At 44.9% G+C, this 15926-nt stretch overlaps 1 protein-coding gene across 2 annotated transcripts in view; it reads right to left on the minus strand.

Annotated features, from left to right (window-relative positions):
• Nucleotides 1-15926, minus strand: part of CPT1B (carnitine palmitoyltransferase 1B) — a 56093-nt gene that overhangs the window by 11940 nt on the left and 28227 nt on the right. For both annotated transcript variants that reach the window (XM_077264289.1, XM_077264290.1), the window contains exons 14-18: nt 15728-15892; nt 14402-14536; nt 14160-14312; nt 6824-6937; nt 4884-4976 (exon numbers count right to left, since the gene is read on the minus strand). In XM_077264289.1, the coding sequence (XP_077120404.1) occupies nt 4884-4976; nt 6824-6937; nt 14160-14312; nt 14402-14536; nt 15728-15892 (660 nt within the window). The remainder of the gene's footprint in view (nt 1-4883; nt 4977-6823; nt 6938-14159; nt 14313-14401; nt 14537-15727; nt 15893-15926) is intronic.

Here is a 15926-nt window from a genome sequence, read left to right on the forward strand (position 1 = left end):
CCGCAAGCATGGGCGTTTTCTTTGCCATCTGATTCTGCTACATTTAACTCGGTGGAGAGTTTTTTTTCGGCTCTTGGACACATTTACGATGATCCTGACAGAATGGCTCTAGCAGAATCTAAGATACGTACTATTCGCCAGGGGAAGCGTGTTGCAGAGGATTACTGTTCTGAATTTCGCCGCTGGGCGGTCGACACACAGTGGAATGATCCCGCGCTGCGAAGTCAGTTTATTCATGGGGTTTCTAGAAGGGTTAAAAAAGCCCTCCTGATGTACAAGACTCCTGCTTCACTAGATTCCGCTATGAGTCTTGTGGTCCGCATTGATCGCCGTTTGCGTCAGGGGGAGCATGAGACACCGCCTGTGGGAGAAGGTTTAGGTTCACGTGAGGTTGCTACAGGTGAGCCCACAAAACCTATGCAAATCGCAGGGGTGTCACATATTAAGCATCGAGCCCCTGTGCTCAGGAAGCAGGGAGCCTGTTTTTACTGCGGTAAAACTGGTCATTTTGTTAATATTTGTCATCTGCTGGCTAAGAAAAACGCAACAGCGGAAAACTTCTAAGCTCAGAGAGTGTGGAGGAGGCCAGTCTGAGCTTATGTATATCCTCCATGGTGGTTTCTCAATGCATGCTCCCTGCTAAAGTTATTGTTGCTGGCAGAGAGCTGCCAATCACTGCTTTTGTGGATAGTGGTTCTGCCACAAATCTCATTGATGAGAGTTTGCGCGCACTGCCGGTTTCAGGATCGAAAAACTGCCTCATCCTATCCGCGTGGTCACCATCAATGCTGCTCCTCTCCCACAGGGGGAGATTACTGAGTTTGTGGCTGAGGTAAAACTCCACATTGGGGCTCTTCATTTCGAGCAGGTTACATGTAAGGTGCTCAAGAGTCTTCCTGCACAAATGGTTCTGGGTTTTCCATGGTTGTCCATGCACAACCCGGTTATTGATTGGAAAACTCAGGACATAATTCAGTGGAGCGAATTCTGCCAGGAGAATTGCCTGGCCACATGTGTTTCTGCGGTGACTTCAAGCGTTCCTGAGTCACTTCTGGATTTTGTAGATGTGTTCTCTGAGAAGGGTTGTTCAGAGTTGCCACCACATCGCCCCTATGACTGTACTATCAGGTTTAAACCAGGGGCCAAATTGCCTAAAGGAAGGATGTTTAACATCTCCGGTCCGGAGAGACAAGCGCTAAAGGATTACATTGCTGAAAGTTTGAGCAAAGGGCACATCAGGCCTTCATCTTCGCCTGTGGCAGCAGGGTTCTTCTTCATTAAGAAGAAAGATGGCGGACTATGCCCGTGTCTGGATTTCAGGAAGTTGAACCAGATTACAGTTCGTGATCCATACCCTATGCCATTGATACCGGATTTGTTCAATCAGGTGGCAGGTTCTAAGTGGTTTACCAAGCTTGACCTCAGGGGCACGTACAACCTCATAAGAGTCCGTCAAGGTGATGAGTGGAAGACGGCTTTTAATACCCCTGAGGGTCATTTTGAAAATTTGGTGATGCCATTTGGATTGACTAACGCACCTGCAGTGTTTCAACATTTCATAAATGATGTGTTCTCGCATGTTTTGGGGAAATTCGTTATTGTGTACCTAGATGACATTCTCATATATTCTTGCGACCGTGATACTCATTTGGATCATGTCAGACAGGTGTTACAGCTTCTCAGAGAGAATAAACTATATGCAAAACTTGAGAAATGTGTATTTTTGGTTCAAGAGTTGCCTTTCTTGGGTTATGTTGTGTCTGCTTCTGGTTTTAAAATGGACGCCACTAAGGTGCAAGCGGTGCTGCATTGGGAACGTCCTGATAACCTGAAAGCACTTCAGCGGTTCCTTGGGTTTTCTAACTACTACAGGAAGTTTATCAAAGATTTTTCTATCATTGCTAAACCGCTAACTGACATGACTAAAAAGGGTACCCATTTCTCCGTTTGGCCTGAGGCTGCTGTGCGCGCATGTGAATATCTTAAGAACAGTTTTGTTTCGGCCCCCATTCTTGTGCAGCCAGACGTATCAAAACCTTTTGTTGTGGAAGTCGATGCGTCTGAGGTTAGTGTGGGGGCAGTACTGTCACAAGGCTCATCCTTGAGCGATTTGCGTCCATGCGCCTATTTCTCCAAGAAACTGTCGCCCGCCGAACGTAACTACGATATCGGCAACAAGGAGTTGCTGGCAATCAAGTTGGCTTTTGAGAAATGGCGACACTTCTTGGAGGGGTCAGTTCATCAGGTTACTGTTATTACCGACCATAAGAATTTGCTTTATTTGGAGTCTGCCAAGTTTCTGTCTCCCAGGCAGGCTCGCTGGGCGTTGTTTTTCACGCGGTTCAACTTTGTTGTCACTTACAGACTTGGGTCTAAAAACACTAAGGCGGATGCTCTGTCCAGGTGTTTTCCGGGGGGAGAACCTCGGGAAGATCCAGTACCCATCCTCCAAAAGGGTGTTGTGGTTTCGGCTCTCACTACCGAGGTTCAGGCTGAGATTGCCGAGGCTCAGGAGGAGGTACCATCTGCGCTTCCCATCAACAAATCATTTGTACCGCTTCATCTCCACTTAAAGGTTTTGGCGGAGCATCATGATGCTGTCCTGGCTGGTCACCCAGGGGTTAGGGGTACCTTGGAGTTGGTGTCACGTCGGTTTTGGTGGCCCAAGATCCGACAGGACGTGGTCTCATACGTGTCAGCTTGCACCACGTGCGCTAGGGCTAAGACGCCCCGCTCCCGTCCTGTTGGCACACTACTAACTCTCGAGGTACCTAGTAAGCCATGGACGGAAATCTCCATGGATTTTATCACTGATTTGCCCTCCTCAGCTGGGAACACGGTCATCTTGGCGATTGTTGATCGGTTCTCAAAAATGTCGCACTTTGTATCTTTGCCTTCGTTGCCTAACGCTAAGACTCTGGCTCAGGTATTTGTGCAGGAGGTGGTCACACTTCATGGGGTTCCGTCTGACATCGTGTCTGATAGGGGTACTCAGTTTGTGGCAAAATTTTGGAAAGCATTTTGCTCACGGCTGGGGATCAAGTTGTCTCATTCTTCGGCGTTTCATCCTCAGTGAAATGGTCAGACCGAGCGTATGAACCAAAATTTGGAACAGTACTTACGCTGCTTTGTGTCTGATAACCAGGAGGAGTGGTCGAAGTTCCTTCCTTTGGCTGAGTTTGCCATCAATAATCACCGCCAGGAGTCGTCTGGGGAGTCTCCGTTTTTTTGTGTTTACGGGCTACATCCTCAATTTTGTACTTTGAGTCAGGGGGGCTCTTCCGGCGTCCCGGAGGAAGACCAGTTAGGAGCACAATTATCATCAGTCTGGAGGAGAGTTAAACAGCGCCTGTTGAGCGTGGGTGCTAGGTACAAACATGTGGCTGACAGTAGGCGTGTGCCAGGTCCGGACCTGAGTGTGGATGACTGGGTGTGGTTATCCACAAAAAACATAAGACTCAAGATACCATCTCTTAAATTGGGTCCAAGGTTTATTGGTCCATTTAGGGTCGCCGCCGTCATTAACCCAGTAGCGTACCGATTGGAGCTTCCTTCGGGGTATAAGATACACAATGTGTTCCACAGATCGTTGCTAAAAAAGATGGTGGGTCTTGTGGACGCGACACCAATGCCTTCTCCAGTCTTGGTGGATGGTAATTTGGAATTTGAAGTCTCCAAGGTGGTTGACTCTCGTGTAGTGCGCCGCACTTTACAGTACTTGGTACACTGGCGTGGTTATGGGCCTGAGGAAAGGTCCTAGGTATCAGCCTCGGACATTCATGCGGATCGGCTGGTCAGTATGTTTCACCGCCGCCATCTGGACAAGCCAGGTCCTATAAGTCGTGAGGGCCCTGGGGTCCCTCGTAGAAGGCGGGGTAATGTCATGTCGGACGCTGTTCATACTAGGGCGTTCGACAGACAGCGGTAATTCCGCTTTTGTCCACTATGCGCTCAGTGGCTTCGGCTAGTTTTTGTTTAGCTGTTCCGGGGTTAATTTACCTGGTGCTCGGATTGGAAGCTGGGCCACGCCCATTGCCTTTAAATAGTTCTTCTGAACATTGGGCTTTGCCGATTATAGCTTCTGTCTTGTGCTAGGTTATCTCGGTCTGGAGTGGTGAGCTAGGAGTTGGAGTATCGAATCTGGTGGTGTATTTCCCTTTGTCTTATTTTATCCTTCCTATATTTGTATTTGTTTTGCCCTGTGCCCTTATAGTATATTCCTGAGTGACTGCGGCGTGGTGCATATTTTTCCGTTATCCTTGTCTGTGCTTACTGTGGGTATTGGTGTATGGTCTCTTCACTGGGTGGTGGTTTCAGCCTAGGGTTGAAACAGGAGACAGGGTGAGGATGGAGGCCCAGACATGCACACCATCAGTGTAAACTCTGGGAGAGGGTCAGTCAGGGTTTCCCTAGTCTGAGGGAAATCACAGGGGCCCGGGTTATTAGCTCTTGCCTACCTAGGTCTCCCGTGACAATGAGTCTGTACAGATGGCCTTTGTGAAAATGGTAATATTTCTGATTCTTTAATGTTTGATTGTTTTTTTTTTGTTTTTTTTTTTAAATGAACATAAAGAAATAGAAACACAAAAACTTTTAACATTGAAACTGGATATAAAAAATAGGCCATTTTACGATGACACACTTCCTTTAAGATATCCATGGGAAATGCCGCATTAGTTTTTTTTTGGCAATTTTCATCCTTATTTGGAAGCATTGTTAACACATAGGGTTAAACATGGTCTTCAACTGGTAGATCGAATAATTATTTTCATCTTCATTACCTACCTTATATGTTAAACATCTCTTTAATATTGCAAAATACCCCTTAGCAAAGGTCTACACGACACTTTAATTACATTCTAAGAAACCCAAAGGAGTCATACCGTTTCAGGGCTGGAGAATTTGCTAGAAATGTGCAAAGTGATGATGTTCTCTCCCGCAAAGATGTATGATACACCATAACCATCGTCAGCCACCTGCAATAAGGTAAATGTTTCCCATAGTGAATTTGGATCATCAAATCCAAGGGAATCTCTCAGCAGCAATCTGTAATCTGGCAGCAGCATAATGTAAAGACAGAGACTCTGATTCCAGCAATGCATTACTTAGTTTACTTGGTGCAGCTGTTGTGATAGAATCACAGTTTTCTAGCAGAGCTCAAATGTTGAGGGGGCATAGTTGGACTAGGAGGCACTTGGGCAACTTGTCCTGTAGTGATAATCTGCTGGTAAAACACTGATTTTATTGGAACTGCAAAACACAGGTTATTAAGTGACACATCACTGGAATCAGAGTCTCCGCCCATATTTCATGGTGCTTTCAGATTACATAGCAAAAACCTGGTGACAGAGTCCCTTTAACTATTGCACCACTGGTTATAATCAAACTTTTTTAATGATACGTGTTCAATTACAGAGTACAAAAGCGACAGCTAAACTTCAAATATAATCTATATATATAATTGTCTAAGGGGTACTTCCGTCTGTTTGTCTGTAACGGAAATCCCTCGTGGCTGATTGGTCACAGCCGGCCGGCCACGACCAATCAGCGACGGGCACAGTCCGGCCACGAATTCGCCCTTCCCCACTGCCCTCCAGTCAGTCCCCCCTCCCTACTCCCCAGTCAGTGCCCCCATAGCGGTTTAGTAGTCCGTTACACGGACTGCGTTACACCACGGCATAACGCGGTGTAACGCAGTCTGTTAACGCTGCTATTAACCCTGTGTGACCAACTTTTTACTATTGATGCTGCCTATGCAGCATCAATAGTAAAAAAAAATCTAATGTTAAAAATAATAAAAAAAATAAAAAATCATTATATTCTCACCTTCTGGCGCCTTTCCCGCTCCTCGCGATGCTCCGGTCCCAAGAATGCATTGCAGCAATGACAGGACATGATGTAGCGGTCTCTCGAGATGATGACGTAGCGGTCTCGTGAGACCGCTACATCATCACGTGTTATTGCCGCAATGCATTCTTGGGACCGGAGCGTCATGAGGAGCATCGCTAAACGCCTGGGCTGGATCCGGGGGCCGCCGGAAGGTGAGTATATAACTATTATGTGCAATATACTACGTGGCTGTGTTATATACTGCATGGGCTTTGTTATATACTGCTTGGCCTGTGTTATATACTACGTCTCTGTGCTATATACTACGTGGGCTGTGCTATATAGTACGTGTCTGTGTTATATACTACATCGCTGTGCTATATGCTACGTGGCTATGCAATATACTACGTGGCTGGGCAATATACTACGTGGCTGGGCAATATACTACGTGACTGTGCTATATACTACGTGGCCGTGCTATATACTATGTGGCTGGGCAATATACTGCGTGGCCTGTGTTATATACTACATGGCGTGTTATATACTACGTGGGCTGTGCTATATACTACGTGGCTATGCAATATACTACGTGGTTGGGCAATATACTACGTGGCTGTGCTATATACTACGTGGCCTGTGTTATATACTATGTGGCCTGTGTTATATACTACGTGGTCTGTGTTATATACTACGTGGCCTGTGTTATGTACTATGTGGGCTGTGTTATATACTACGTGGGCTGTGTTATATACGGCGTGGGCTGTAATATATACTACTATACATATTCTAGAATACCCGGTGCGTTAGAATCGGGCCACCATCTATTTATGTATACAAATGCATTGATGGTTCATGTATGAATGTAGTTTACAATAAATGGACATTAAGCAGAGTCTAGCATAATAATCAATACATATATCACTTCTACTGTAAATGTGGAAAATGCTTTTTTGTGGCCAACTATTTTTTCCCATTATCCCATATTATTACTTACGGGTCCAAATCCTCCCCCAGCTGAAATGTGTTCTGGGAATTCTTCCAAATCAAATAATTTCAGCTGTTGCTGTGGGGTCTGAGATGTGGACAGTCTCCAGGGCTCCGACAAAACCTATAAATGCCACAGGTCAAGATGAGTGGTCATGACATTCAGTGATGCAAATCCTTTCAAAATTTTCATAGAATTACCCCAGTTAAAGGAATATATCAAACTAATATATCATGAAAATCAGAAGTATAAAAGTTACATAAAAGTTCTGCAATGCATTACTGCCCTGACTGGCGTATGGGCCCGGTGGGCAGAGGGGGCCTGCATCGGGCCCCGTCTCATCTGCTCACCGGGCCCTTACCGGCACGCCCGCACGTCAATAGTTAACAGCCGCCAGCCAATTGGAGGCTGGCAGCTGACATCAGCCGCAGCGCGCACGTCGCCGGCGTCTGATTTCATTGTCAGTCGCCGTCGAGTGCACGCTGCTGGAGGGAGCTTCGCCGTTGGAGCGCGGACAGGTGGGGAGAACTCGTTTTTTGGTTTTTTTTTATTGCGAACGGCAATCCGGGGGGCCCGGACCAGAATGCTGGACACTGGGGGCATAGATGCTGGACACACTGGGGGCAGAATGCTGGACACACTGGGGGCAGAATGCTGGACACACTGGGGGCAGAATGCTGGACACACTGGGGGCAGAATGCTGGACACACTGGGGGCAGAAGGCTGGACACACTGGGGGCAGAGATGCTGGACACACTGGGGGCAGAGATGCTGGACACACTGGGGGCAGAGATGCTGGACACACTGGGGGCAGAGATGCTGGACACACTGGGGGCAGAGATGCTGGACACACTGGGGGCAGAGATGCTGGACACACTGGGGGCAGAGATGCTGGACACTGGAGGCAGAGATGCTGGACACTGGAGGCAGAGATGCTGGACACTGGAGGCAGAGATGCTGGACACTGGGGGCAGAGATGCTGGACACTGGGGGCAGAGATGCTGGACACTGGGGGCAGAGATGCTGGACACTGGGGGCAGAGATGCTGGACACTGGGGGCAGAGATGCTGGACACTGGGGGCAGAGATGCTGGACACTGGGGGCAGAGATGCTGGACACTGGGGGCAGAGATGCTGGACACTGGGGCAGAGATGCTGGACACTGGGGGCAGAGATGCTGGACACTGGGGGCAGAGATGCTGGACACTGGGGGCAGAGATGCTGGACATTGGGGGCAGAGATGCTGGACACTGGGGGCAGAGATGCTGGACACTGGGGGCAGAGATGCTGGACACACTGGGGGCAGAGATACTGGACACACTGGGGGCAGAGATGCTGGACACACTGGGGGCAGGACTGGCGACAGATGGGGCAGGATTGGAGACATGCGCAGAATGTAGATACGGGGCATGATTGGAGACACGGGGCAGAATGAAAGACATGGGGCAGGATTGGAGACAGATTGTGCAGGATCATGGGGCAGGATGGATATGATGGAGACTGATGGGGCAGGATGGGGAGATCATATGGGGCACAATGGATACTCATGAGGGCAGGATGGGAGTACATATGGCTGGAGCCAGGAATGAGATACACGGGGCCAGGATGGGGGATATTACTATTAAAATCAATAAACAAGTGCCGCGCTAGCAGGAGGAACTGTGACTAGGAATGAATCTCAGTCACCTACCTCGCTGTTGTGAACTGACGTGTCCACTTGGGACACTGGGCTGCTGCAGACTGTCCTTGGAAGATCCGTGATCCACACGGTGCAGCAACGCTGGTAATGCACTACCAACCGGGGAGCGTCCTCCCGTAGTGCTGAAACCCCACCAGTCTCGCCGCTGTAATCCCCGGCAAGCAGCTACGGCCGATAGCGCCACCGTGCAGTGGCGTGGTGGGTGGGGGGCGTGGCTACTAAGGTGACGTCACCAGTCCGTATGACGGACACTAACATGGGCCAATCCCGACGCGTTTCGAGGGTACCGACCCTCTTTCTCAAGGTATGGCCTCCCTGTCAGCGCTGGTTACTTTATAGCCACACCTCCTGATGTCATATACAGGGTAGAGCCACCCACAAGCTGGGGACGTCCGCAAAAACCAGATGCATACTGGCCACCCCTTCGGGTGACCCACTGGAGGATACCTAAATCCTGTGATGATAACAGGGGAAAAAAATATCAGTGGAAAAAATACTTATTACGCCACTCTTCCCCATGGAAGATACCCCTTCCTGCTATCCCGTGACCAAAGCTCTCTTTAAAACTAAATCTTTATTAACCTCTAAAAACCTTATAATACATGGTATAAACCCCTTCATAGAAAAATAAGTTACCCTAAACCCATTACTCACACTAAAACCTATCAATTACTCATATATTAAAAAATTGCCAAAAACTAATAGTGAACCCCACCCCTAGATCTCTAAGTCCCAAAATTATACACATGGGGATAACTGATACGCCGTTTTTAAAAAAAATCCATTCTCTTTATTTAAAAAAATGTTTTTATTTAAACAACTTTAAAACAATTTTAAAAATCTTATGGACTAATGATTATAATAATTATAACACGTGAAACCTCCTCCAACCATAAAAATATGCTGTTTTTTTGGTTATTGGAACCCACGCAAATTTAAAAACCCATGCAAATTTAAAAACGACCCCACCTGTTATAAGGCAAACAATTCAATTTCGTAATTGAGTCCTCTGGGAGCCAAACTATCTAGTGTGCCAAACTATTACTAATATTACTATTACCATAGGGGCTAATTAAGGGATATTATTACTGCAGTGATGTATTTATTTTATTTTTTGAGGACACTGTTTTAAATGGGGGGGGCGGTCCTGTTACTGTGTAGAGTGACACTATGTTGCCTCTTTTTCTTCATGTGGTGTAATGGAGAAGTTGGGAAAAATTAAGTAATGTGTTCTGCAAGCGGAGCTCGAGATAACTGTGTTATTTCCTGTAGAGACGAGCCCTGGCTGGAAGAAGTGATGGCGGTCTGTGCTGGATGAAAGATGAAGAACTTCACCTAGAGACGTCATTGGTGAGTCAGTGTTACCTATACACTGACACTATACACTGTATACTATATACAGAGCTCCTGTGTATAATGTCACCTGTGATCACTGTACTACCCCTACACAGACACTGCATACTAAGTACAGATCTCCTGTGAATACTGGCACTGAAGGGTAAATTGACTAGATCAATGGATGTTTGACAGGTTATAGTTCCACACAGCAACTATTTTTCTGGAATAATCTGGTTCAGGTATATGATGACCCCGTCGCATGACCCCGTCACATGACCCCATCACATGAGCCCGTCACATGACCAGGGGGCCCACAGTGTCTGAACAGCCCAGAGCCCTGGCTACCCTTAATCCACCCCTGACTACACATATGTTCCTATAAGTTTAGAACATAAAAATGTAACGGTAGTGCTTCTTTAATCATTTCTATATGATAACAATAAGCATTGTTCTAATAATAATAAAAATACCAGCAACACATTGATGCTATACTGTATGAAACTGCAATCCAAAGAGGTTTGGGCTTAAAGAGTTAAGTGCTAAATATGTGATTGCTGTGATCTCTACTAGTCACTAGAACAGGTGTCAGGTCAATCTTTACTTCTCAGTGTGGTGTTTATTGGAAGGAGTGCACTGTCGCCCATGACCATTGCCATTCCATTTAGTGTCTATGGGATTGACGGAGGCAGCCGAGTACAATGCTCAGCTATCGTCATCAATCCCAAAGGAAGAATGGATTGGCAGACGTCACATGCAAACCAGCAACTCTGGGTACAACTACAGTGAGGAATAATGGGGGAATGATACTCCCATTCTAGCAATTGTGGGGATATATAGAGCTTTCTGCTGTCTGTGATGTCAGTGGGACAGGGCTATGCTCATTCCCATATTATAATTACCAGCTGAGTTGCACACCATTGAGGGATTTTGTGAACAGCCATAAAAATAAATATAACAAGAATGTTTCAGATAGATAGGCAGTAGTGATGAGCAGACGATGAGGGCAGAAAAATAAAAATTTTGAAAATTGCAACATTTTCAAAAGTTTTGCCAAATTTTCATTTTTTTTCATAAACAAATGCAAGTCAAATTGAAGAAATTTTACCACTATCATGAAGTACAGTATGTCACGAAAAAGCAGTCTCAGAATAAGTGGAATACGTTGAAGCGTTCCAGAGCTAAAAAATCATAAAGTGACAGTGGTCAGAATTGTAAAAATTGGCTTGGTCATTAAGGTCAAAATTGGCTTGGTCACTAAGGGGTTAAGGGGGAAAGTGTAAATGTTTTGGAGTTGCCTAGTCAAAGCCCAGACCTTAATCCAATTGAGAGTCTGTGGTCAGGCTTGAAGATTGCGGTTCACAGAGCAAACCATCTAACTTGAAAGAGAAGGAGCAAGTTTTACATTGAGACGTGCACAAATCCCAGTGGCAAGATGTGGAGATGTGGAAAGCTTGTAGAAACTTATCAAATGCATGTCAGAGGAGAGAGAAATGAGGTCCCCAAGCACCCCCCCCCCCCCCAGTACCTCCGCCATCCCCCAGTCCCAGCAGGGAATTTTCCTATTGGCTCATTTTGATCACATCAATCAATAGACCCTATCACAGTGATCAAAAGACAATAATTAATATGTAACCCTCATATGTCATCCCCTTAGATTACATTTTTTTTATTTTAGAATTTGAATTTCTTTCTTTGCCATTAGGTTTAGGCTAGGGTTAGAGTTGGACTAGGGTTAAGTTGGACTAGTCATGCAATATGAAAGAGAAGATGGGCAAAATCATACATTGATCTAATGCCACTAGGCAAAAATATATATAACTGAACATGAGGTTCTTCGTTTAACATTCTGATCAGACTGTATGAAGGCCACTAGGGCTAGGGTTTTTTCAAGAGTTAAGAAAAAAACATTATGACGATATGATAACTAGTGTTGAGCGCAAGTGTTTGCTACTCGAGTTGGCATCGGGGTTGCACAAGCACCCACGATACTCTGTGCATACCCGAGCACCCAATGCAAACTCGAGTAGCGAGCACTTGCGCTCAATACTAATGACAACATATTCAATATGACGACCTAATGTTATCAAATTTTCTGTAGTACCTTTGGTTACAAATCCTCAATATACCTCTGCAGAAAATCCTTAAGGGGTGTAGTTTCCAAAATAGAGTCACTTGTGGGGGGTTTCCACTGTTTAGGCACATCAGGGGCTCTCCAAACACGACATGGTGGCCGCTAACGATTCTAGCTATTTTTGCGTTCAAAAACTCAAACGTGGCTCCTTCCCTTCTGAGCCCTGTTGTGTGACCCAACAGTAGTTTTACCCCACAAATGGGGTATCGGCATACTCAGGAGAAATTGCTCAAAAAATTTAAGGGTCCATTTTCTCCTGTTATCCTTGTGAAAGTAACAAATTTGGGGCTAAAGCAAAATTGTCAAAAAAAGTTAAATATTCCTTTTTTCCTTCCACATACCATTAATTCCTGTGAAACACCGGAAGGGTTAATAAACTTCTTTAATATGGTTCAATATGGTTTTGAGCACTTTAAAGGGTGCAAAATCACTTCAAAGGTGATGTGTTCCCTAAAAAATCGTTTTAAGGCATAAAAATTTAAAGTTTGAAAATTGTGAAATTTTCAAACTTTTTATCTAGTTATCAATATTTTCATAAATATACACAAATCTTATTGACCAAAATTTACCACTAACATGAAGTACAATATGTCACAAAAAAACATTCTCAGAATCACTGAGATCTGCTGAAGCGTACCAGAGTTATTACTACATAAAGTGACACTAGTCAAATTTAAAACATTTGGCCTGGTCATTAAAGGTCAAAATGAGCTCTGTCACTAAGAGGTTAAAGGGGTTGTCCTGGTTTTTCCCCAAAGGCCCACAGTCACTCAATGTGACTATAGAATTCTGAAGCCTCACATCCATCACAGCACGCTATGAGGATTCTCCAGTGCTGGCAGCCCCATGGTATAATAAAGTAGTGTGTGCTGGCACGCATCACTGTATTACCTGTACACTGACACTATATGCAGAGCTCCTTTGTCTAATGGCACTGGTGATCCCTGTAATACCTGTACACTATACACTATACATATAGCTCTGGTGTATATTGGTAATATTAGGATTGTGGTTTTTTATTAATGTTTATTTAATATACAATTTAGTATAGTAGTTTTCGGTCCTTATGTGGTGGTAATATGTGGTCTGGTCAAGATGTGGCGATATTTGTTCGTTGTATACGGTATGATTCGGTCACTATGTGGTGTTAATATGTAATTTGATCACAGTGTGGTGGTATTTGCTCCTTGTAAGTTGTATTATTCAGTCACTATGTGGTGGTAATATGTGATCCGGCCATGGTGTGGTGATATTTGTCCCTATATGTGGTCTTATTCTGTCACTATCCGGTGGTAATATGTGGTCTGATCATTGTGTGGCAGTATTTATCACTTGTACATGGTAATATTTAGTCACTATGTGGTGGTAATATGTGGTCTGGCCATGGTGTGATGGTAGTTTTGTCCCTTATATGTGGTGTTATTGGTCATTTTAAACATGTATGTAACACATTCCCGTAACGAAAAATAAATAAAAATATACCTACAAAAAGTATTGGATATTTAAAGAAATGTTTAATAGGTTACAGTAAAGTAGGGCCTGGCCAAAAGAGTCTATGTTGTCGTAGTGGTGCCTTAAAAAATCTTTTGGGCAAAACAAAAGCTGCTGGCTTTGTATGTGACCAGGTGTTCGATGGGAACTGTTAATGTGTGATTGGTGAGGGCATGATACAGAAGTGGAGTTTTTCCATGAGTGGGCAGTGGTACAGTGGAAGGTTCGAAGGGTGGAGGCAGAGCTGGGGTGGAGCCTGGGCAGAATCACAAGGGTGCCAAATTTGGTGATTGCGCCACAAAAAATGTAATGGGGTATTCTGATATGAGATCTATATCAACCATATTATATGTGACATAATCTATTAAGTTTGGGTTTCATTTTGGAACATCCACTAATGTAGAAAAAGAGGGCACTCTGCTCCCTTACTTAGCAGTCCAGAAAAAAGGAGTCAAGATGACCATACAATGAACAATGGTATCCCCATAGCTTATGACAGCTACTGAATCCAGAGAAATCAGGGGTAGTTGGAGGCCTCAAAGAATAGCATGGCGGGCCGCATGTGGTCCTCGGGCCATTGGTTGTGCAACCCGTGGGTTAGGACATCATTAATTTGCTGACAAGTTCCCTTTGATCTGTACTGTTACTAAAATATTTCTACATGCACAAGTTGTTTTTAGTTCTCACCTGCTGAAGAAAAGGAGACTCGGTTCCCAGATACTTAGATACAAGGAACAGGCAGAAAAGGTGACGGTCAATTCCTTTACCGGTCATTGCTAAACGATACATGAGCTGGTGACGCTCAGCCGCAGCTCGGTAAAGAGCCAGACGATTCTCTTTCTGAGTAAAAAGGCATAATGATCAGTGAATTCATCCAAATATGCACATCAAGAATGGAGAAAACATACAAAAACTAATTATATACACACAGTTTGATTGGGATCCTCCATGGCTTTTACAAAGTCACATGACTGGGAGGTGCAAGACCTAACAGTTTCAGTTCGACCTTCCCGGAACAGGCGAGTCATTGAGGCTTCGTATGTCAGACAGAAGTGACCCTTATCCTGCCATAACACATTCAATAGAAGTAGAAAAAAGTCAAAAGAGAAGTCAACATTAGCATGAAATAAGCTTAAAGGGGTTATTCAGGATTTCTATTTAATTTTTTACTTTTTACTATGGGCCTAAAAAAGAACAGGCAGGTTAGTTGCCAACTATCTGCCTGTTCTACAAGGTGCTGACTCAGTGGGCACCGAACGCTCCTTCCGGCGATTCAGTTGCTCCACCTCAACAGAGCATCTCTTTTTCTTCCAGGCTGCTCTGTAGACAGTGTGTGATTGCCAATGTCATGCTGATTGACAGCCAGCTCCCCACGGTTAGGCAACTGTCAACTGAAACCAATTCCCCCTGCTTCTCCAGCAAACCAATTGTCAACAGATATTATACAATGTTGTAAAAAGCTGTTGATATTTGTGCACAATTAAGATGCTTTTGACCAAAATATCTACCAGACAATGATAATTTCTTTGTCTGTCAGCTTTGAGCAACAAAATCAGAACAAGAAAATTAAAGTGTAACTAGACTGGTCACATGGGTATCCCTTTGTATACATGTGTACTATTTCCAGCAATGTCGACACTTTGTCTCCCACGATGGTCATGTACATTCGCATGTCATATGACCACAATGGGCACTCTGATGTAATGTTGATTTTGCACGAACCATAATGTCACATGACAAGCGGGAGACATAGTGCTGATCCGATATCGCTAGAATGATGCTGGTTCAGGAGGTATTTGTGTTGTTTTCTTCCTTTATATGGAGCATGTTTATAGTGGACAACTCTTAATATTTAAAGGGGTTGCCCACTACTAGGACAACCCCTTCTTGATCAAAATGTTTGGCACTCATAAAATAATAAAGCCTTTTCTCACCTCCCGTGCCAGCACCGTTCCCGTGGAGTCGGCAGTTGCTCTCCCCAGGGCTCTCGTGAGGTGTTGTGACACGTGACACTGGCACTCAATCAATGCTGGCATCACTGTCCCCACCTTCAGACAAATCGATCATGAAGAGGAAGTCCAGGCTGCAGCACCGGCTCGGGAGGCGAGTATAAGCTTTATTATTTAATGGCGCAAAACGAGGGGTATGGCAAGAAGTTGTCCAAGTAGTGGACAACTTCTTTAACCGTTTTAAACCTTAAAGCAGCAAAGAAAGATGTAAACAGTTTTCACTGAAAAGTTTGGTGGTGGATTTACCCTGTAGTGAGCCAGTTGGAGAGCAATCTGCAAAAAGGCATCAGGGCTGCTCCGGCATTTTTTGATGAGTCCTTTTCCAAAATCTGTGAAGCGCAGGCAGTAAAAATCCACATCTTCTGCTAACGCTTTTGCTGTGAAGTAGGACGATTCAATGACATCTCGACACTAGAGAAGAGACAAAAGGTATTTTCCACGTTTT

This window comes from Ranitomeya variabilis, chromosome 5 (assembly GCF_051348905.1).
Source record: "Ranitomeya variabilis isolate aRanVar5 chromosome 5, aRanVar5.hap1, whole genome shotgun sequence".
Taxonomy (NCBI): domain Eukaryota; kingdom Metazoa; phylum Chordata; class Amphibia; order Anura; family Dendrobatidae; genus Ranitomeya; species Ranitomeya variabilis.